Source organism: Anabrus simplex, chromosome 14, assembly GCF_040414725.1.
Source record: "Anabrus simplex isolate iqAnaSimp1 chromosome 14, ASM4041472v1, whole genome shotgun sequence".
Classification (NCBI taxonomy): Eukaryota; Metazoa; Arthropoda; class Insecta; order Orthoptera; family Tettigoniidae; genus Anabrus; species Anabrus simplex.
The window spans coordinates 91,992,928-92,015,724 of NC_090278.1; the positions used below are offsets into that span (position 1 = coordinate 91,992,928).

The following is a 22,797-nucleotide window of genomic DNA, read 5'->3' on the forward strand; positions in this document are numbered from 1 at the left end:
TTCAGGGCTGCCGACGGTGGGGTTCGAACCCACTATCTCCCGAATACTGGATACTGGCCGCACTTAAGCGACTGCAGCTATCGAGCTCAGTCAATTGTCAATTAATCCACTTCATTCTTGTTATACATAAAACAAAGAATCAAACAAACGCTACTATATTTTATCAAGTTATTACTCCAATAAAACAAATACGTCCAAATGTTACTTTCTTAAATCATGAAACACATGTCTAGTTCCATCTTAATACTCACCAAGGAATCCTGATGAGGGTGGATTTTTACGGATCCTGACAGGAATGTGACTCTGGATGTACTCCCACAGGGACCACAGTGAGTGAGGATCCAAGACATGGAACACTCGATCAGGATAGAGATCTCGGTGAGTGAAGTACGGAGTGAAGAGGTCGAAGTCTGGATTAAGATACCACTGTGAACATAACGACAAGAAAGTGAAAACTATATTATTATTGTTGCTTTTTTTTTACGATCTGATTTACGTCGCACTGACACAGATAGGTCTTACAGCGACAATGGGATAAGAAAGGGCTAGGAGTGGGAAGGAAGCGGCGTGGCCTTAATTAAGCCATTCAAGTCTCAATAAATGGCCACATTGTCGAGTTTGGAATCAGATTTAATTTGCCAGCCAGTAGTTTGAGCATCATACACAGAAAATAAGTGCAGAAAACACTAACTAATGAAGATAATTCTCTCAAATTTTGCATTTACACCATTGAAAGTTAAGACATACCCATACTTCATTCACTGAGTGACTGCTGGCTGCGGTACAAAGGTTTCACTTGAAAGAATTTCAAAAAGAGTGGATCCGTGTACACTATACCAGGGCCGGATTAACGGGGGGGCTAAAGGGGCTGCAGCCCCGGGCCCCGCGTGCTAAGGGGCATCGGCCCTTGGCCGAACCTAAAACTGTATAAAAAGGCCTGCTGTTCCACCTCCGTGCATGTACATGAATATTTACTCTCGCAAAATATCAAACACGCACTCTTCCTTCCTTCTTATCAGCTGTCCGCATTAGTATTTCATCACTGCTAGAATCAATTACCGTCCGAAGACACGAATCATCGCTACTTACGCACTGTAATTATTGTAAAAGTTATTGTTGATGAAAGTTTAAATCTGGCAGCTTGCGAGTATTGGCAGAGGGGGGAAGGGGAAAACAGGTCGAGGAAGTGAGCGGGAGGGGACAGGGGAAGTGCGGTGAAATGTGCATGCTATACTATATCTTTGCATCAGGAAGAGAACTTCCAGTTCACCTCTGATTATTGAACCATTCATAAGTTACAATTGTAATGTTTTTGTAAAATTGATAGAAAATATCCTAGTGGTGCCAAAAAACATAAGTTCTGTTTTGTATGTCGATTTGATAGTGATGATGAGACAAATGTAAAATATGTTTTGGCATTATGAAATATTAACATGAAAAATTGAGAAAAATTGTAGTCTATTTAAACGCTTCCCTATTCATCAATTTAAGTGGAAGTAGTTCTGTAACAACTTCAATATGCTAGTCTTACGTGATGTTACGAAGAAGAGGCCCCACATTTTTAAATAGCCCAGGGCCCCCAAACACCTTCATCCGGCACTGTACTATACACATTGCAAGTGGGAAGAAACTAAATTTGTTGCAAGTATTTCTGAAACACCACTGTATCCACAAAATGGATATATATCAAGCTTACTGTCTTTATTCTCAAATTTCCAATCGCTACAGTTCTTTTCAAATCAAATCAAAATCACTTTATTTGCAAATGAGGTGTCTACCTCGGTGGCAAATAGTACACAAAAATACATTATTATCAAGCACTAAATTTTAAATTAACAAAAGAAGACAACATTTTCCTAGAATACAGTATCATACAAGTTACACTAACAATTTTTCTATTAAACACACAGCTCACCATTAATAAATTTAAATTATTTACAAAATTCTACCATAACATCTTCTGTACTTACAATCATAGTCAACTCATATACAGTATATGGAATTACTTCAAATAATACTATACAAGTGCTATAAGATTAAAATTTACATAGCATTTTTTTCTTTTTTCTTTAACCTAACAAACATAATGATCTGCTGCGTCTTAACCAGAGCCCCTTTTCCCACCGCTTTTCAAAGTTCCTGGAGGGTCTTCACAGCTACTGTAGTGGTTCCAGGGCCTTCAAAGTCCCCACTGTACTTCACTACTACAGGCAGTCCCCTACTTCAGCTGTCCAGTCTCCATAGACCAGGGGATGGAATTCACAAAAATTCTTTATTTACAATAACGTGCACAGGTGGAATTTTCTCTAACATTTCATTAGGGCAGTCGCCTTGGTGGCAGATTCCCTATTTATATTTTTCCTAGCCTTTTCTTAAATGATTTCAAAGAAATTCAAAACTCCGTTGGTAAGTTATTCCAATCCCCAACTCCTCTTCCTATAAACGAATATTTGCCCCAATTTGTCCTCTTGAATTCCAACTTTATCTTTGTATTGTGATCTTCCCTACTTTTAAAGACACCACTCAAACTATTTTGTCTACTAATGCTGTTCCACGCCATCTCTCCACTGACAGCTCGGACTATGCTGTGACATCTACAAGTCCATCTCCATTGAACACACCACTGCACAGTCGTCAGAATGGAGTGCCTTTATGGAGAAGAAACACTGACAAGGATAGAAGACTCAGACCTTGAAAAAAGAGAAAGGAAGTTTCTTCGAAAAATCTTGGGTTCAAAGAAGTTGCAAAATGACCAACATACTTTCCGGTTGAGATCAAACCAGAAACTCTATAAAACCATTGAAAAAATCACTACAACAACAATGAGGAAAACAAGACTGGACACATTAAAAGGATGAATCAAGAGAGGTTGGCCAGCAAGATACTCCTCCTAGAAGAAAGGTGTTAAACACAGCTGGGATGTCCTACACAGGTGCACAAGCACCTAGCAGAAGTGAGTGTCAAGGTGGAAGATATACAGGACAGAAGAACATTCAGAAAAAAGGCTGCGGGAGTGAGGAATGCACCCGAAAAGACATGGAACATCTCAGCGGAAGAAAGAGAATGGAGTAGGTAAAGACTTAACCCTACAAGTGCCAATGCCATATTCTGTAGTACCATGCGTTAATGCTGAAACTGTAGTGGTTTAGAAAATATTTTATAAAACTGGTAAATATTATCAGAAACCAAAAATATATGCACCATTTTGATCAGAAAGAGTTCTTTCACGATAAAAAGACATATAAAAACTGAAAATATTGGAACTAAAGAATCTTTATAGAAAGCAAACATCTTGTTGGTTTGAAATTGCACAATTAAATGTCATCATAACAAAACAAAAAGCAAAAATATTCAAAATTTTCCCCATACAATGCTGAAATAACATGTACATAATTAGAACTCCTAGAACACTTTATGTCACGATAAGGGAAAAAGAAAACATTCACTTTTTCCTTGCAGCTTATTCTGATTCTACTTCCTCTCCCTGGGGTTTCTGCCTTTTGTGTCCCCTTGCTGTGAATAGGTGCTCTAATTGATCCCAGCACGTTACCTTTTTCAGCTGGTGTCGGATTGCTACGAGAATGGCATAGTTCCGCCTGACCTTAGTAAAACCAGAACTGTTGCAATACCAAAAAAGAGGAATGCCATGGACTGTTCAGATTATCGAACTGTCACTCTCCTGTCTCATGCTTCAAAAATACTGCTCAACGTCATCAAGAATAGAATTAAAGGGAAGTTAGAACACTACATCGATAATGACCAGTTTGGATTTCGATTAGGGAGGGGTACTAGGGAAGCAATTCTGGCATTACGTTTAATTCTGGAGAGAAGAATAGGAAAGTATACGTGACCTTTGTCGACTTAGAGAAAGCTTTTGATCGAGTAGACTGGGAACAACTTTTCCTTACCATGAAAAAAGCAGGAATTGATTGGAAGGATAGGCGCCTCATACTAAATTTATACAGAATGCAGTACACTGATTTAGAAATCAGTGGGACAAAGAAAAATGCCAAAATAAAAAGAGGAGTTAGGCTAGGATGTCCACTGTCTCCTTATCTCTTCAATATGTTCTTCTTCTTCTTCTTCTTCTTCTTCTTCTTCTTTTATGACCACATAGGATCACTTTAGTCAGTCCGTCGTTCAGGTCTCTTTGAAGGGATTGTTCGGGCTTTGCGGTCCTCCCAGTACTTCTTCAGACGCTCCGATCTTCGTGCCCTTTCCTCAGTTGAAAATGTGCGTGTTGTTGGTTTGTTTTGTGTAAGGGTAAAGCGGAGGTTTGTATTCTTGAGTTTTGTATTCAATTTTGTCTTCTGTTGTAAGGCCTATTTCCTTCAGATCCTCTCTTACTTCTCTGATCCATTTACATCCTGTTGTGGTATTTTTTGAGACGAGATTGTGTTGTACTAGTTGTTTCAGAAGTCTCGAGTCCTGCATCCTCATGATATGTCCAAAGAATCCTAGTCTCCTCTTACGCATAGTATCTGTAATGGGTTCAATATGTTCATTGAAGAAGCCATCACAGTCATGAAGAAGAAAACAACGGAGATCAAAATTAATGGCAAAAAAGTACACTCTATAAGATTTGCTGATGATATTGCCATACTAGCAGAAACAGGTAAAAGTATGCAAAGAATGATCAACATATTAGCAGAAACTTTAGGCAAATGGAACCTCAAAATTAATACAAGGAAAACAAAAACCATGACAATATGTAAAGATAAGAAAACACCTATAACACACTTCAAAATTGGCCCTGATAAAATAGAACGAGTGAAACAGTTTTGCTACCTAGGAACCCTGATCACGAGTGATAATCAGAGCATATCAGAAGTCACTAAGAGGAAAGCCATGGCAAAGAGAGCATTCCAAGATAAAAAGCATCTGCTGGCCAACAAACATATAGATATTCAAACTTGGAAAGCCTTTGCAAAAACCTTTGTATTGAGCGTGCTTCTGTATGGTATTGCAAGATTAACACTTGTGCTTATCGTCCAATATTTTTTATCTAAGTTTTCCTTATACACCTGATGATGACCACTAAGTGGTCGAAACATGTTCTGTGAGTGATAATGCATATTTAATTTTGCCCAACGCAAAAAATAAAGTATCGATTAGGTGGTTCTTTAATTATTCTTGTTGACTTCAGTATGGTTGCGAAAGCTGGACATTAGGAATGCAAGAAAAGAAAAAACTAGAGGCAGTTGAAATGTGGATCTGGAGAAGAATGCAGAGGATAAGTTGGACTGAAATGAAGTGCAATACCGAAGTCCTTAGAGAGATAAGAGAAGAACGGAATCTGATAACTGAAGTTGATAAATGGAAAATAAAATTTATTGGTCACATTCTGCGGCATGAGGAGTTCCTTTGTAATATCAGTGAAGGAAGAATTGCTGGAAAAAGAGGAAGAGGATGAACCAGAGTGTCTTACTTCAAGAACCTGCTTCTGAGGATGAAGTGCAAGACCTACGCCTTTAGAATATGATGATGATGATAACGTTTCATGGACTCCCACAGCACATCCTGGGTACCAATGTCTGGATCACCCTCGCTTTTCTGTTGTTGCACATAGAGCGCACTTCCTCAGTTGTCTGCAATGGTGTATCATCATCTGACTTCTTCCAGCCTCACTTAGATTTTCAATGTCCTCAGAATCATCTTCACTATCACTTTCACGCTGGCGTAGCAGGGGGAGAGGTGATACTCCCACGTGGGGCGTCCCAGGTAGCGGATAGGGGGGTCCTAACCAGGTTGCAGGCAGACTTGAAGGAAATAAAATACCTCTCGCGGACCAAACTCACAACCCCTTGTGGGTGGGGGACGCAGACGAAGAATACACCCACGGTATCCCCTGCTTGTCATAAGAGGCAACTAAAAGGGGCAACCATGAAACTACTTGTGATTAGTACCACCATGCGGGGAACACCATGGGTTGCTTTTACTTGTGCGTAGTACCACTATGTTAGGTACTAAATAAGTTTGTGATTAGTACACTTATGTGATGAACACCATAGGTTTGCGTTGCCTGTAAATGGTGCCACAATGTGCAAAACACCATAGGTCTGTATTACATGTGCAAATTACATTACCTGTGAATAGTACCATAATGTGTGGAATAACGCGTGTCTATGCTACTTTTGATTAGTGCCGCACCATGACAAATACCATGGTTCTACTTTCCTAGCGATAAGTATCATTATGAGGTGCCGATGACTTGGATTTTGGACCCTTTTAGACTGCAAGCATCATTAATTCAGTATTGTGCTTTAGATGCAGTCCCTTGGTCAGTAATACTATTGTTTAACGTCAGTTTCTGTGAATGTGAGGCACTGCGGGTCGGATCCACTGATTGTTTTAAATTCATATCCATCCATTCTTCGTCCTCATATTTTGAATTCTGAACAGTGGAGGATTCTGGACTTTTAATTTGTCATTACATTTCGTACCATTAGGGGCCGATGACCTAGATCTTAGTCCCCTTTAAACAACAAGCATCATCATCATCAATTTCACTAAAGTCACTACCCTCATCAAAAGCCTGTAGAATATCCGATTCAGTCAGCAATGTTTTTGATTTTGACACTGCCATGTCACATGGCAACTACTAGACATGAGATTTGTATAGACGTGAAACTCTACTAAAAGCAACAATAGTGGTGATAAGTGTGAACTAGAGAAATTCAAGTTGATGTAGTACGAATGTTTCACCAAAGGATGACATAACAGTCAAGAAAAGACACATTTACTGAGGATCTCAAAAAGCGATCCTGGCACTACAGGAAGGCACATTGAGCCATTTTTAGAGATCCTTGGGACTTCTTGGGTTAAGGACCATTGGCGAGAATGCAAAGAGAAGGCCATTAGTCTGTGTGACAGAAGGGCAGGTAGATTGTGTAAATGCAGCCCAGAGATGGCTGTATCAAAGAATGAATGAATGAATGAATGAATGAATGAATGAATGAATGAATGAATGAATGAATAGCAAGAATACAAAATAGCCATGAAAGAAACCTTTATTCAGTTAGAAAAGGCAGCAAGATACATATTCAAATGAATAAAGCAAGAGTTATGAATGGATCTGGGCAATTAAATTAATAATATTATATTGTGGTGCCACCTGTTCAATACAAGAACACTTATTAATGCAAGGTTACATTATAAGTCAATCACAATTGGGACCGGTTTCGACCCTTAGTCAGGGTCATCTTCAGCTCATCATTCAAAAGGTGCAAGGTAAAAATTCACTGGCAAATAAAGAACGTAGAAAACATCAACTTTTTTCACACAATGAAAGTTCAATATCGTACAAGAAAGATACACTAGGTATTCAAAGGTCTTATAAATCTTGATGTAGAGATAAATAATTATTTCGATGTTGGATTTTGTATTCATATGTTTTACAGATTAAGAAGCAAATAGCTGGTTGTTATTATTTTTAAGCAGAAAAGTTGAAGTTAAGCACCAGTGAGTAGAGAAATAAGTGCAGTATTGGAACAATTGAGTATCACAGATGACAAACGAAGGTATCATTAAAATGAATGCTCAAAGAGTTCTTAAGGTGGCAAAGTAGTCAATATGAAGGTCAGGTCATTCTGAACTATATTTGAGAATAATTCCCAGTTCAATGGAGAAATAGAGACAATTATAGAAAGTAAAAATCAATTTATGAGGTGGACAGGAGTAAAAAGGCATGAGAAAATATAATACGAATTTTCACTTAGTAAGGAGTTTATGAAATGCAGTGAGGGATAAGATTTGGAAATGAGTACGGAAAAAGAGGGAGAAAAAAGAAGATAATAGATGTAAAAGAGAGATGAAAGAAAGGAGGAAAGGGGAGTGGATCTAAGGTAGGTCAGGTGGTTGAGGTGAAATGAAATGGCATATGGCTTTTAGTGCCGGGAGTGTCCGAGGACAGGTTCGGCTCGCCAGGTGCAGGTCTTTATATGTGCTTGAATGGATTAAGATCGAGGGATCTAAAGGGCCAATCCATGGTCGTAACTTCACTGGAGTGCTCCTCCAACGACCTGCGTGCCACCACAGGGCGGTGAAATGGTGCATTGCCTTGTTGAAACATGGCCAGAGAGGGATGCAGATGGTCTGAAAGAATGTCTACATAATGTGCACCTGTCAGTGCTCCCTGCAGCCTGACAATGGGGCATAATTGCAACCATGAGAACGCCGCCAAGACCAGAACTGAGCCACCTCCCGTCTGAACACAACCTTGTTGACACGCAGGATCCATAGCTTCATGCGGCATATGCCACACTCTCACACGCCCATCAGCTCGATACAACTGGAAGTGGGATTCATCGGACCGTACCACGCGACGCCACTGTTCCATGGGCCAATGTCGATGTTCATGGGCCCGTGCACGTCGTTGAGCTCTGTGTCGAGGTGTCAGCAAAGGGACATGAGTTGGTCTTCGGCTTGTGAAGCCTATGCGGTGCAGTTGCCTTCTTACAGTCCTGGTAGAATGGGTTCCTGGCTCCGAACATTCAACTGGGCGGTGATCTGACTCACAGTAGCCCGTCGAGCGCCCAGTATGGTTCTGCGGAGGCGACGTGAAGTGCGTTCGTTAAACACCTGTGGTCTTGCATGTGGCGGTTTACGCAGGTGATGACATTCTCTCTGCGATGTTGCAGATCCACCCTCGACACTGTTGACCGCGGAAACCCAAATTCACGTGTAATCTCCGCAATGCGATGACCCATGCACCAATGAAAATCCCACGTCCAAAGTCAGTTAACTCGTGACGTGTTGCCATCTTCACAACACTGGTGTCTGCAACAGACTGCTCAGATATGCCGCAGCTAGCTGCAACGCTCAGGAGTCATACACAGTGCATTTTCTAATGGGACACCCCTTCCCATAACTTTTGGCCACTTGCTGTATTTCATAAAACATAGTATTTTAAGTAATTTCTTTGCAGATTCCAAAATAACACAGGCAGATCAATGAGGAATAAAATTTCTATTAATTATTAACTGTTCTGTTTTTAATTTGAGCCTATTTCTGAAATACACCATTTAGTATTATTTTTGGACTAGAAAACAGATAAATATAGAAAAGAAAGATGGCTCACTTCCTCCAAGCTGGCACTGTAGTTGCTAGGGTCCCACACGAGCAGAGAGACGTTATGGTACAGTGGAGAGTTGAGGAAGTTGAACTTAGGCTTGGAGACCACCTGAGAGTTCACTATACGAATTGTCGTCTTGGAGCCCACGTCCAGCTCATGGCCAGCAGTAGGGGCATGGTTGAACCTGAGCACCAAGTCATGAGAATCTGAAACAAGACATAATGTTTGTTCAGCGTGGTCTGTCACCACTGCTATTTGGATGGTTTTATGCTAAACTGAACCATGAAGCTTAAAGCACACTGCTTCTGATATAATCAAGTCCTTATTTTTGCTCCTTGCTCTTCCAGGATAGCAATCTGTTTCTGTGTATCAGAGATGTCTTTGACAATTAGTGCCATATAATCAGCAAATGCTAGACAGTCTATGTCAATACCCTTAATTTTTGGTACACTGTATAAAAACCATAAACCAAAACAAAATCACTGCCATCCATTATCATTTGTGAAGAGGCAACAGTTTACGAATGTTAAAACCTGGTTCCCTGCTTCAAACTCGTGGTTGCAAGTGGTGACCTGGCAACCGGAAATTTCACACCCTGCTTCGTAGTATATAATTTTCATGAACTGTTTAGGAGTTATAATTTTAGTGCAAGCGGAATAATGGTTCAAATATCACATGTGAAGTAGTGTTGGCTACTGCATGTATGATTCAAAGCATTGTCCGAGTGAATCGAATCGCACCAAGAGCAAGCTCACAACAGACAGTGCTGAGCGCCGCACTCACAGATCAGTAAGACATAACGCATACACGGTTCATTATCAGAACACTGGACATTGGTGGGAAGCTGAACTTCCACTGTGGGCAAGACATACTCCTCTGAGTTCATTTGAAAATAATACCCACTTGCATTCACTGTCCTCTTTTTACAGGGAGGTTTAAGTAATAGTTGGATTTATGAGCATTGTTCAGAAAGGTATAGTTCCGTTTTTATGAGTTTCGACTTGACAGTTAGCCAGAATTCAGACTGTGGTGCCAAATTGCTACGAATACAAACAGCTGATTGACGATGCACAACACGAACAGAAATGTAAATACTGGAATATAAGTCCATAATCAGTTATTCTTTGTAGCAACATACACGATTCACACAAGATGAGCAATAATACACAACACATTTACGATAAGGCTACGAGATAAAAATATGGCAATGCTCGAACAGATAAAACGTGAGAAAAATTAAATTTCTACTCACCATGTAGAAGATCTCGCATTGCTGTTAGATTCAATTTCCCGTAACGAAGGAAATAATCCTTCAAAGCGATATACCACTTATTTCTGAGTCACTATCGGCATTGTCATCGTCTGTTGAGGTTTCGCTCTCGCTTGACCCTAAAGAGATAATAAAGTTTTCAACATAATCGTCTGTGAGACTTTCTTTCTTCCAAGCTTTAATTATCTCGGATTTCGTGTGTCTCACAACGTTGCTCCAGTCCTCCGCACTTATACGGCCTACGGCTTCGAAAATAAGTCTTTCAACTTCCGAAACTGTGAAGAGTCGGTTATTCTCAGCTACATAATTCTTCACTTGGGCCCAAATCAGTTCTATGGCGTTAGAATGGCTATTTCATCCACCACATAAACTGGGCACTGGGGCTTGTTTTGTTTCAAGTGATACATAAGATCCCCTTCCCCATGTCATCGCGAACCAAAATATTGTGCTCCTTCAACCACTTAATCAACTCATTCTTTCTAGCCGCCATTGTTGGTGCTTTGTCAAGAATGACTCCCTAACATTACAAACAATTTCCTGGGTCTGGCTCCTTAGTGGAGTACCGCGCCCAAAGGGCTTTCTTCTCTTGGGAGCTTCATCCTTAGACGTAGGCGTCAACGTGACAGAATATCAAATTCACACACGGGCCTAAAATTAACCTACTATATAACTACCGAACGAAATATTAAACTAAGCTACTATATAAACTAGATCACCTGTTACACACTATTCACTACAGTATAACGTGTTATACTATTAAAAATACTAAACAATTCATTTATAAACTCTACACTACAAAATATAAACGAACAACAACTTAGCACAAAGACACACAAAGACCGCGAAAAGAACTGAGCACAATACAACACACAGCTGATAGCAGGTGGTTACAGTAAACAACAGATCGACAACACCGCTAACCAGAACTGGAGTCTAACGGGCTCTATCGGAGCGATCAGCTGCCCATGATTGGCTGTTGATTAATTCACTTACCCTCCGCCAAAAGGCAGCACTCAAACGTCAAGTCGAAACTCATAATAACTGAACTATAGTCAAAACATAATTCCAAAGTAGCTAGTAAGTGCGTTGGCTATTAATTCAACTCAGCTCTCTAGCCTTCACTATGACTATGAGTCATGCTCATAACCACTCAAAAATATCTGTTTTATATTGGGAAGAACGGGTGTTCTCTGAGTTTGTATGTTGCAACATTGCACAAGACTTCAATCATCGAATCATGAGATTGCTGGTGTATGTAGACAGGGAGTAAGTAACCCGAGTGATGCAATGATTTAACTAAAAAGACTTTGAATTAGAAAACCGTGAATAAAATGTTCTTTGAAATCGTGTAAGAAAAGACTAGGCAAACAAATGATAGGTAATCTGCCACTTAGGAGACAGCCCTGGATGCAGATCATTGTGTGTAAAGATATCTTTTCACCCATTTCTATAATACTTACTTAATGGAGTTGTCACTGTGGAGGAAAGGCTTTGTAACTGTACCGGGCGGTACACCTCCACGCCGCTAGTTCAAATATTGCGCCAGTTGAAACTCCTCTACAGGAGAAAGCCTGAACTTTAACAAACTGTATTAACTCAACAGTTTCTCCGAAGATAGCTCTGTGTGAAGGTTGTGTTTTTGTTTGTATTTGATCAAGAAGTGTGGACGTTCTCTACCAGATGTCTCTCCTAAAAACTATGATTACGCACTCTGGTGCGGAGGAATGAACCTTCTTGAAGAAATTTAGTATTCATAAGTTTTGTTTTTACTATATTTTGTTCTGTTATCTTTGGGTTGGCAACATTAATCCTTTCTATCCGCCTGTTTTGAATTTAGCCAATCCCAAATTTCTTTAAATTATTTCTAACCAATCATGTACGTCTTCTTCGACATAGATATGTTGCTCTAAGCTATCCAATAAAAGCGAAAGGGTGTGTCTACTCATTCCTGAAAGGTCTCGAATGTTCCACGAGGGTATATAAACTGCTGATTTTCTTGTCTCGGTGCCACTTCAGTAACATCTAACTTAGTGTGTGTGGAAATGTAGCAGGGGGCGGGAAGCGCCTCTTTCTTCAAGCAGCAGTTCTTCTACAAGGTAATGGCCTGTTAACATCTTCATTTCTTGCTAGCTCAGCAGTTTAACTCTCGGGGAGGGTTCGAAACCTTCAGTATGTAACCTACCTTTTTAAAATGTAAATTCTTTTCTGTCTATGTACACTGACTGACAGTGACAATGCAACACCAAGGAGGAGTGGTTCGAAAGAGATGAAAGTTGGGGAAAAAACAGAGACGGCACGGACGAATAATTGATGTTTATTTCAAACCGATATGCAGGTTACACAATGCGCACGGCATCGACTCAGTAGGATGTAGGACCACCGCGAGCGGCGATGCACGCAGAAACACGTCGAGGTACAGAGTCAATAAGAGTGCGGATGGTGTCCTGAGGGATGGTTCTCCATTCTCTGTCAACCATTTGCCACAGTTGGTCGTCCGTACGAGGCTGAGGCAGAGTTTGCAAACGGCGTCCAATGAGATCCCACACGTCTTCGATTGGTGAGAGATCCGGAGAGTACGCTGGCCACGGAAGCATTTGTACACTTCGTAGAGCCTGTTGGGAGATGCGAGCAGTGTGTGGGCGGGCATTATCCTGCTGAAACAGAGCATTGGGCAGCCCCTGAAGGTACGGGAGTGCCACCGGCCGCAGCACATGCTGCACGTAGTGGTGGGCATTTAACATGCCTTGAATACGCACTAGAGGTGACGTGGAATCATACGCAATAGCGCCCCAAACCATGATGCCGCGTTGTCTAGCGGTAGGGCGCTCCACAGTTACTGCCGGATTTGACCTTTCTCCACGCCGACGCCACACTCGTCTGCGGTGACCATCACCGACAGAACAGAAGCGTGACTCATCGGAGAACACGACGTTCCGCCATTCCCTCATCCAAGTCGCTCTAGCCCGGCACCATGCCAGGCGTGCATGTCTATGCTGTGGAGTCAATGGTAGTCTTCTGAGCGGACGCCGGGAGTGCAGGCCTCCTTCAACCAATCGACGGGAAATTGTTCTGGTCGATATTGGAACAGCCAGGGTGTCTTGCACATGCTGAAGAATGGCGGTTGACGTGGCGTGCGGGGCTGCCACCGCTTGGCGGCGGATGCGCCAATCCTCGCGTGCTGACGTCACTCGGGCTGCGCCTGGACCCCTCGCACGTGCCACATGTCCCTGCGCCAACCATCTTCGCCACAGGCGCTGCACCGTGGACACATCCCTATGGGTATCGGCTGCGATTTGACGAAGCGACCAACCTGCCCTTCTCAGCCCGATCACCATACCCCTCGTAAAGTCGTCTGTCTGCTGGAAATGCCTCCGTTGACGGCGGCCTGGCATTCTTAGCTATACACGTGTCCTGTGGCACACGACAACACGTTCTACAATGACTGTCGGCTGAGAAATCACGGTACGAAGTGGGCCATTCGCCAACGCCGTGTCCCATTTATCGTTCGCTACGTGCGCAGCACAGCGGCGCATTTCACATCATGAGCATACCTCAGTGACGTCGGTCTACCCTGCAATTGGCATAAAGTTCTGACCACTCCTTCTTGGTGTTGCATTTGCTCTGTCAGTCAGTGTAAAATCTATAAATTTCTTTTACTGTAAAGCGGGGATAGAGAGTGCTTTACCCTCTCGAACTCCCCTTCATTTGGAAATTGAGGTGACTACGTTTTCATAACCGTTTCTTCTCTTCCTTAAAATATTAAAGTTTCTCATACGGGTCACCTCCTTTGCTTGGGATTAGCCCCTGTGTTTCGGCCTAGAGCCACTTAGGTTTTAAAAGTGTATTTAGGAATGCAAGTTCACGCCTCCAATCCCTTCTGTACTTTGGGCCAGTAACTTAACCTGATGTTTTGTTTTCTTCATGCGAAGGCCCCGTAGGTTGGGTATTAATTACCCCTGTTTCCTTGTGTGCCTTAAGGGCAGATAGAAGTGAAGTTTGTTGTAACCTTTGATAGGCTTGTAAAATAGAGAGCGGGTCTGCTCTTTTCCTTAACATTGTAATTAGGAGCAAGTGCTCCTGGTACTTAGGGGTTTTCTGCCCTTTAGCAATTGTTGTTGTGAGCTGAGAGCTTAGAAATTAAACTTGGGGCTCGAAGCCCAAATCTTGTAACGAACTGTAAATTGTTAATTCGTTGATCTGCTACTTGGTACCTGTTATACTTTGTTATTGATTGATTTTGAAAAGAAAATATAACCTTTGTTAAAGTTTTAAATTAACTTTAATTTTGTAGTTTAGACCTATTCCAGCCCGCACCTTCTTTCACCTCTAACTACCATGGATATCTCTGTAACAGTAACATTAAAACTTGATGCGAAGAAGTGGCTACAGGAGAAACCTGAATCTGAAAGCTGGATGACGCATAGGAAAGCAGTTCATAGAATGAAAACCAGACAGCAGCAGCAAGAGATGTAATAGGAACTGTAATTCTAATGTGCTGTGAATCGGATCACTGTATCGATTCAGTAATGTGAACAGAATCAAATGAATCGAGTATCTCATCACTAATGGGGAGAGAGGAATGAGGTAACAGGGATGGCGGCCAGAAGGGCCTTGGAAAAACATCACCCTGAGCTATGTATGTACAGTACATCAGACGATAAAAACTAATGTCATTTTCAAGGAAATCCTATACAGTCTATCACCGTAAGTACAAAATAGTTCCCATGTGAAGGCACGGTGACTCGCTCCTCTATAAAATAAATGGTAAATAGCATAAAGCCTCCATAACCTTACCAATGAAGTTCCCAAGTAATGAAGAATCAAGAGAACCAGCATTGGTGACAATAGCACAGGTGTTGTAGTGTCTGCCTCCAGCTCCGAGGAGGGGGACTGTGGGGAACTTCGCGCCCAGTCCCAGGTGGTTGAACGGTTCATCGTTGGTATTCAACGTTCTCATCTCCACTGCCTGCTTCAGTTCACACACCAGCTCCTTGACAGTCCGGCCCTGGTAAGAACCACGCGGCCCGACGTACTGCACCCCGTAAGGATTGCTAGCGTCGCCTCGGGCTTTGAACACACTGCTCTCTTCTAGGAGGACACGCCGCAGCTGGACCACCAATTGGCTCTTGTACGCTGCCACCCTGCAGGAAGAAACGTAACGTTATACCAAGTATGGGGGTGAGACTAACAATATTTCACTCAAGTATTGGAAAAGAATTAACATGAGACAAATCAAGTCATATATAAAGATAGGAATATGAATAGGAAAAACACAATAACATGTCCACTAATTACAGGCATGTGATATGAAATGTTTGAAATCTGCAGTGCAGAAGATGAGAAGAGACAGAATGAGGAACAACTGTATTGGAATGAACATATCACTTTTATCTGTAACAGAGTATATGCCACACTCCAACCTCCGAAATACCATCGAAGTACTTTACCATTAAATATGAAAGACAGGCATATAAAAACATTAGTTTTCCCTAGATTCTATTACTGTGATGCTATATTCATAGATGCAATGAAAGAACAAATTAGAAAGATACAAAAGACCATGAATTCCTGCATCAGATTTATATTTTCCTTATGCTATGACATACGTCACACCTCATTACAAGCAACTTTCCCACCTATAACCGCTCATTTATTGCAATGGGAACCAGACTGTGGAACTCTGTTCCAGATAACAACCACAGCAGTAACTCATTTGAGTCCTTCAAGTCATCTTACAGAAAGTACCTCTTGGATGCATAAACCAAAGGTGTGAATCTTGATGAGTGAATGTCTATGAGTATGTGTGTAGATTTTTTAGTTAATTATCATTAAATTAATTTAAACTTATTTGTTATTAAATTTCATTTAGTAGTTTGACAAATGATATGTACATAGGCTGTAGGTATAATTATTATGTTGCATGAAATTATATTACAAATTAGTTTCATTTAAAATATTTCATATTCTCCACAATTTTTCTATACGGTGATGTGGTTAAGGGTAAGAGAGGAAAATAAGTCCTAACTTTGCCACTACTAAAGACAAATAAATAAATTAAGAAAATAAAAATTATTTGGAGGGATACAGAGAACAATGAATGTAATGATGGTTTTTTCTTTTACGTCTGACTGGCACGGATAGGTCTTATGGCAACAATGGGATAGGAAAGGGCTAGGAGTGGGAAAGAAGCAGTCATGGCCTTAATTAATGTGAAGCCCCAGAATTTGCCCAGTGTGAAAATGGGAAACCATGGAAACCATCTTCAGGGCTGCCAACAGCAGAGTTTGAACCCAATAGTTCCCAAATACTGGGACTGGCCGCACTTAAGCGACTAAAGTTATCGAGCTCAGTAAAGAAGTAATGTACAAGGGATATTACTTACCTATAACAACATATGCAGCAGAAACCTGGACAATGACTCAGAGAGATGAGGAGTATGGTACAGAAGACAAGGAGGGATAGAGAAATGGAGACGTACAAAAAGAGGTAAACGTGCAAAAAAAAAAAACTAAGTGATAAACTGGAACAGAACAGATATAGGTGGTTTGGACATATCAAGTGGATAAAAGAAGAAAGACTGCCAAGATAGGACAGATGACAGGGAAGAGAGGTCGAAGGAGACAAAAATTACGATGGATGGACTCTGTGAAGAACAGCATAGAACAATGGAACCTAGACTGTGTTGTATGAGGAATGGTGGAGAGGAACCATATTTACCCCCACCCGGTGTCAGCTGGAAAAGGGGAATTGTTGATGATGATGATGATGATGATGATGATGATGATGATGATGATGATGATGATGATAATGCAGGTGACCTTAACAATGGAAGAAAGACTGACTGCACATTCCAAGGCTCAAATAGTCTGGCCATGAACAAAGGATGTTGGGGACACATATTCTCAGGCAGTACTTGGAAAGGAAGGTACCTGGAAAGAGATCCGCTGGACGTCCCAGAAGAAAGTGGCTAGACCAAATTAAAGAAGATCTAAGAAGAGGAATGATGTTGCAAGATACACTGAAGAAAATAAAATTGCAACACCCAGAAGGAGTGGTGCTACAATGCTGCAATTGATCATGCAGGACAAGTGTTCGGTTGTGCTTCCTTGATTACACTTTCAGGTCCCTCTGACTGCAAGTTTGGATAACAATCAATACAGGATGTGCCCACCATGAGTTGCAAACCATTGATGAATTCAAAGTATGTTACATCTATAGACAACCGAATGCTTTTTCCTTGCTCCCACAATTACGTAAGGAAGACTGTTATCTTATCATAACACATTCGACTTTCACTCCTTCAGCCAGTTAAATAGACTATAGGCAGCTGAACAGCCATTTAAGAGATCTGTTGTCTTATCACAACATACGATATTGACATCTGTAACAGTGTATCAGCTTTGCTTTTTCTTATCATCTTCAAGGAGGCACATTTCTGTTTCATTATAAAGACTGAGCTGTTTACTGCCCTACCCCAACAAGTTTTTCAACGCTCCGGAAAGTATATTCATGAGAACTTATGACATGCAGCTTGATACTGCAATTTTAGCCAAGGACATTCTAATATTTTGCATGTTTAGACTGACACCTATAATGATATCCTCTTTTTATGGCTTGTAAGAGCAATCAGGATCCTGATTTTTCACCATACAGGTTTGAATTTGAGGCTTAATATGGGCGAAACATGTCCCTTAACATTTTATATTAATATTTAATTTCTAAAAAGATCTCTTTGTATTGAATAGGTGGATATATAAATAAACACTTGTAACATACTTTGTATTTACGTACATTTCAATACGGACCTAACATGAGAATTATAACATGTAATTGATGAATTCGTCGAGGCATAGAGTCAATAAGGCCCTGGATCGCTTCCTGAGGAATTGTAGCCCATGCTTGCTGCACTGCATGGGTCAGTTGTTCCAGAGTTGTGGGTGGCTGAGGACGGTTGTCGACCAATCATGTTCCACACATGCTCAATAGGACTGAAGTCCGGATATCTGGCGGGCCATTCTAAGGTTGTGATGTCTTGGAGAGCTTCTCTGGAGATGAGTGCAGTGTGAACCCGGGCATTGTCCTGCTGAAACATCCCATTAGCAATGTTCACCATCATAGGGACAACCACTGGATTGAGTACCCTATCAACGTTCTGTCATGCAGTCATAGTGCCCTAAACAAACACTAATTGTGATTTCACATTAAAGCCAATAACTCCCCAGACCATAATGCTTGGTGTTGGCCCTGTGTGCCTCTCGACAATAAGATCTGGGTGGCCCCTCTCCCGGGTACGTCGGCGCACTCGATTCTGGCGATCACTGCGGGCAAGACAGAAGCGCGATTCATCACTAAAGACGACCCTATGCCATTCGTCGACCCACGTCGATCTTTCTCGACACCAGGCCAGCCTTACACGTCGCTGTTGTGGGATCAGTGGAACACCTTCTGCAGGGACACGGGCTCGTAAGCCAGCTGCACGCAGTCGATTACCAACTGTTTGTTGTGTAACGTGGCGGTGCCACAGCTGCTCGAATTTGCGCTGCTGTTGCATGGGGTTCCATCCGGGCCATCCGAATGATGCGGCGATCCTCTCTCACAGTTGTCTGTCGCGCTGGGCCTGTGCCAGGTCTACGAGTGTGGGTACCTTCATTTGACCACTGCTGCCATACACGTTGTACTGTAGATGCCTGTCGGCCAACACGTGCAGCGACAGACCTTAGCGATAATCCAGCCTCACACAGTCCAATTATCCTAGCCCTCTCAAACGGCGACAGTTGTTGATAGCGTGCTCTTCTCTGTCGTCGAGGCATGATTGACGGGGAACACTTCACTGCACAGACTGCAAGTCAACTACGCTACACCAGAGTCCGTATACTGGAGTTGATTCGTCCCCGACCAATCACGTGGGGAGACCTGTAGCAACAATCCAATGGGTCTGAAACTTTGTTCGTTTACATACCTACATGGCATCATTCCATATATTGAAAATCAACAAAAACAACCAATGCCTTCATGGTGTTGCAATTTCCATTTTCTTAAGTGTATTAAAGGAGAGAAAGTCTATAATAACAGATTTCTATGGAGGCATATTGTCAACTCAAATCTTACAACCTGCTGGGAGCATCCCTAGTGGTGGTGGTGGTGGTGGTGGTGGTGGTGGTGGTGGTGGTGGTGGTGGTGGTGGTGATGATGATGATATGACAGAGTGGGTAGAAGGAGCAACAAGAAAGAGGAGACAAGGACAAAGATGAAAATACAAAAGGTTGAGGATAATCTTCACACAAATGGTCTTTCCTCATCAATTCCAATTCTTCCTCAAGAGGAGAGGCTTCAATGCTCACTGAGGGGCCATCTCATGATAGATCTTCAATCTTGATTAGGGAAGTGTATGATAACAAAAAAAAAAAAAAATCCATAAAAATATGGCATAAGGTAAAAGCCAAAAAGATAAAAACAGGTGCTAAAATACAAGGAAGACAGGACAAACACACAGCTTGGTAGAGGCCAAGAAGAAATTGATGTGGGTGATGTTATTACAACTATGAGACTTTCCTGACCATACAAGATGCTGGAGATGAAGAATTAGAACTTATTTTTTATTCCGATAGCACTCCTTGTTTACAAGCGACTAAAGAAGATTCTGATGTGGGTTTTTTCCAGGGAACTTGTATTTAGCTATGACCTTGTGCGTTTAAACCAGGGGTAAAGAGAACGAACATTTTAGGTTTACTGGGTGTTTTACCTTTGCATCTAAAAGCCTGACACTGGCACTGTTCTTAGGTACATTTTTGAGTGAAGGAGATAAGATTTTTGAGGAAAGTGTAGTTGTGCAATGGTAACTAAGTAGATTTACTTTTTAGCATTAAACTGTATTAACAACCTGGAGTTAGGTCTTTCCTTCGAAGACCACAAGGATTTAGAGCAATATTTCCACTTGACTCCAGGGTCTGCACATCATTTCTGAACTAATGTGTTTATAATAGCTCCATTTGATTATTCTTTTGACATAAATATGTCTTACAGCTAAGGGTCATCCGAAAATTTGTGGTAATGAAATAATGTCATGGAACGAAATGTGTGACGGAAGTGTAACCTAGCAACTGTGCAGGCAGTGGCGTATACTGAGGACTGCCAAGGCTATCGGTGAAGCCCAAATCTCAGCTGAGAATGATGGAAGTCTAAAGCACATCATAATGTCAGCATCTGACACATTGTTTCATTTTCAAAACTTGAAAGCAGTGAGAAAAAATGTTGCACGTATTTCTGAGAGATAGGCATCGGAGACTGATATCGCAGCCCAGGTTCTCATCCCTCTCCCCTCTATTTAAATCTAAGAATTTCATTTTTGTCCGTATTGAACTGAGAATGGAAGATAGGAAACTTAAAAGGGTCCACCTTTTCAATACAAAAATGTTATAGTTTATTTACAACATATATTTACACTTGGAACTAGTTTCGACGCTGTTTGGCGTCATCTTCAGCCAAAATGTGGGAAATAGGCTAGCATGTAGACATTCATATTACACAAGGCGTTACATTAAACAATACACATCTTACGAGGAGATAAAAACAGGGACGAATGTAGAAACAAATGAATCATTGAGAAAGCAAAAGTTATAAATATTAAAAATAACCTTAACCACACATCTTGCAGTGTGAAAATATTCGCCTTGAATGATTCCTGAATATAAAACGCACGCGCACACATTTCTGAAGAGCCAGCAGGCAGGAAAAAGTAAAGTGAAACCTTAAGAGTTCTTCTGAGAAGAGTTCATCATTTTTTCTATGTTCCGACTAACTAATGAAGTCTCCCTTGAGTTCCTGATAAACATACACAACAGGAAATTCTCCTTCACTCTCAACAATAGCTATGTTTATCAGGAACTCAAGGGAGACTTCATTAGTTAGTCGGAACATAGAAAAAATGATGAACTCTTCTCAGAAGAACTCTTAAGTTTTCACTTTACTTTTTCCTGCCTGCTGGCTCTTCAGAAATGTGTGCGCGTGCGTTTTATATTCAGGAATCATTCAAGGCGAATATCTTCGCACTGCAAGATGTGTGGTTAAGGTTATTTTTAATATTTATAACTTTTGCTTTCTCAATGATTCATTTGTTTCTACATTCGTCCCTGTTTTTATCTCCTCGTAAGATGTGTATTGTTTAATGTAACGCCTTGTGTAATATAAATGTCTACATGCTAGCCTATTTCCCACATTTTGGCTGAAGATGACGCCAAACAGCGTCGAAACTAGTTCCAAGTGTAAATATATGTTGTAAATAAACTATAACATTTTTGTATTGAAAAGGTGGACTTTTAAGTTTCCTATCTTCCTCTCCCCTCTACTCAAGCATGCGGGTTGCTGCTGTATAACGGATAGGAGCGGGGACCGGGAGAGGTAGGTGTGCTAGGCTTCGGTCCGTCAGTTCGCCACTGCTAACTATCAACCATGTGTTACTCATCATATATACTTCCTCACCTCATAAACAACAGTACTGGTTCCGTTTACTTCCATTTACTTCTACATCCTTGTAGGAACACACTGCAGGGCTGCTGTTACAGGAGCAATGTAGTTTCCTTTTTATAGGTAGATCTGCTAAAATGGAATGCAATATTTCAGGTTCTCTTTTATTGGTTGGAATCGAACCCATGATCATGGGTCGAACACCACCACTGATCTCCCAAGGAAGCTAATTAACCAGTGAACGATGGGTACAACCGCTATAAAATTCAACATTTGTATTTAATAATAGTAATAATAATGTCCGGCTCCATGGCTAAATGGTTAGCGTGCTGGCCTTTGGTCACAGGGGTCCCGGGTTCGATTCCCGGCAGGGTCGAGAATTTTAACCTTAATTGGTTAATTTCTCTTGCACGGGGGCTGGGTGTATGTGTCGTCTTCATCATCATTTCATTCTCATCACGATGCGCAGGTCGCCTATGGGAGTCAAATCAGAAGACCAGCATCTGGCAACCCGATCTTGTCCTCGGACACTCCCAGCACTAAAAGCCACACGCCATTTCATTTCATCATAATAATAATAATAATAATAATAATAATAATAATAATAATAATAATAATAATAATAATAATAATAATGGTGCATGGCATCTGTATAGGCTTGGTGGTGACCTAATGATGATAAAATGAATGGCAAAGACATCATAAACACTCAGTCCTCAAGCCAGGGGAATTAACAGAATGAGAGGGTTGATTCTGAAAATTGATCCGGGGCCATTCGACCAAAGGCAAGCATTCTATCCATTTAGCCATGAAACCGGACTTTATAATTTGCTAAACCTTAGGCTCAATATCCACTGATCAGGGGTTGAGCATTGGAAGTATGGAAGTAGCAGAGGCCAGGGCAGTAGCTTGTGAAGCAGCCTTCACAACACAGCAGGCTTCTCCGTTGGCTTTTGGCTGCAGCTCAAACTGCTGAAGGCTTGACATTCAC

The 22,797-nt window shown here is 41.3% G+C and overlaps 1 protein-coding gene across 1 annotated transcript in view; it reads right to left on the minus strand.

Moving 5' to 3' along the window:
• Positions 1–22,797, minus strand: part of SiaT (Sialyltransferase) — a 38,646-nt gene that overhangs the window by 12,519 nt on the left and 3,330 nt on the right. Inside the window, exons 2-4 of the mRNA XM_067158096.2 lie at positions 15,138–15,484; positions 9,080–9,279; positions 252–426 (exon numbers count right to left, since the gene is read on the minus strand). Coding sequence (XP_067014197.2) covers positions 252–426; positions 9,080–9,279; positions 15,138–15,484 — 722 coding nt within the window. The remainder of the gene's footprint in view (positions 1–251; positions 427–9,079; positions 9,280–15,137; positions 15,485–22,797) is intronic.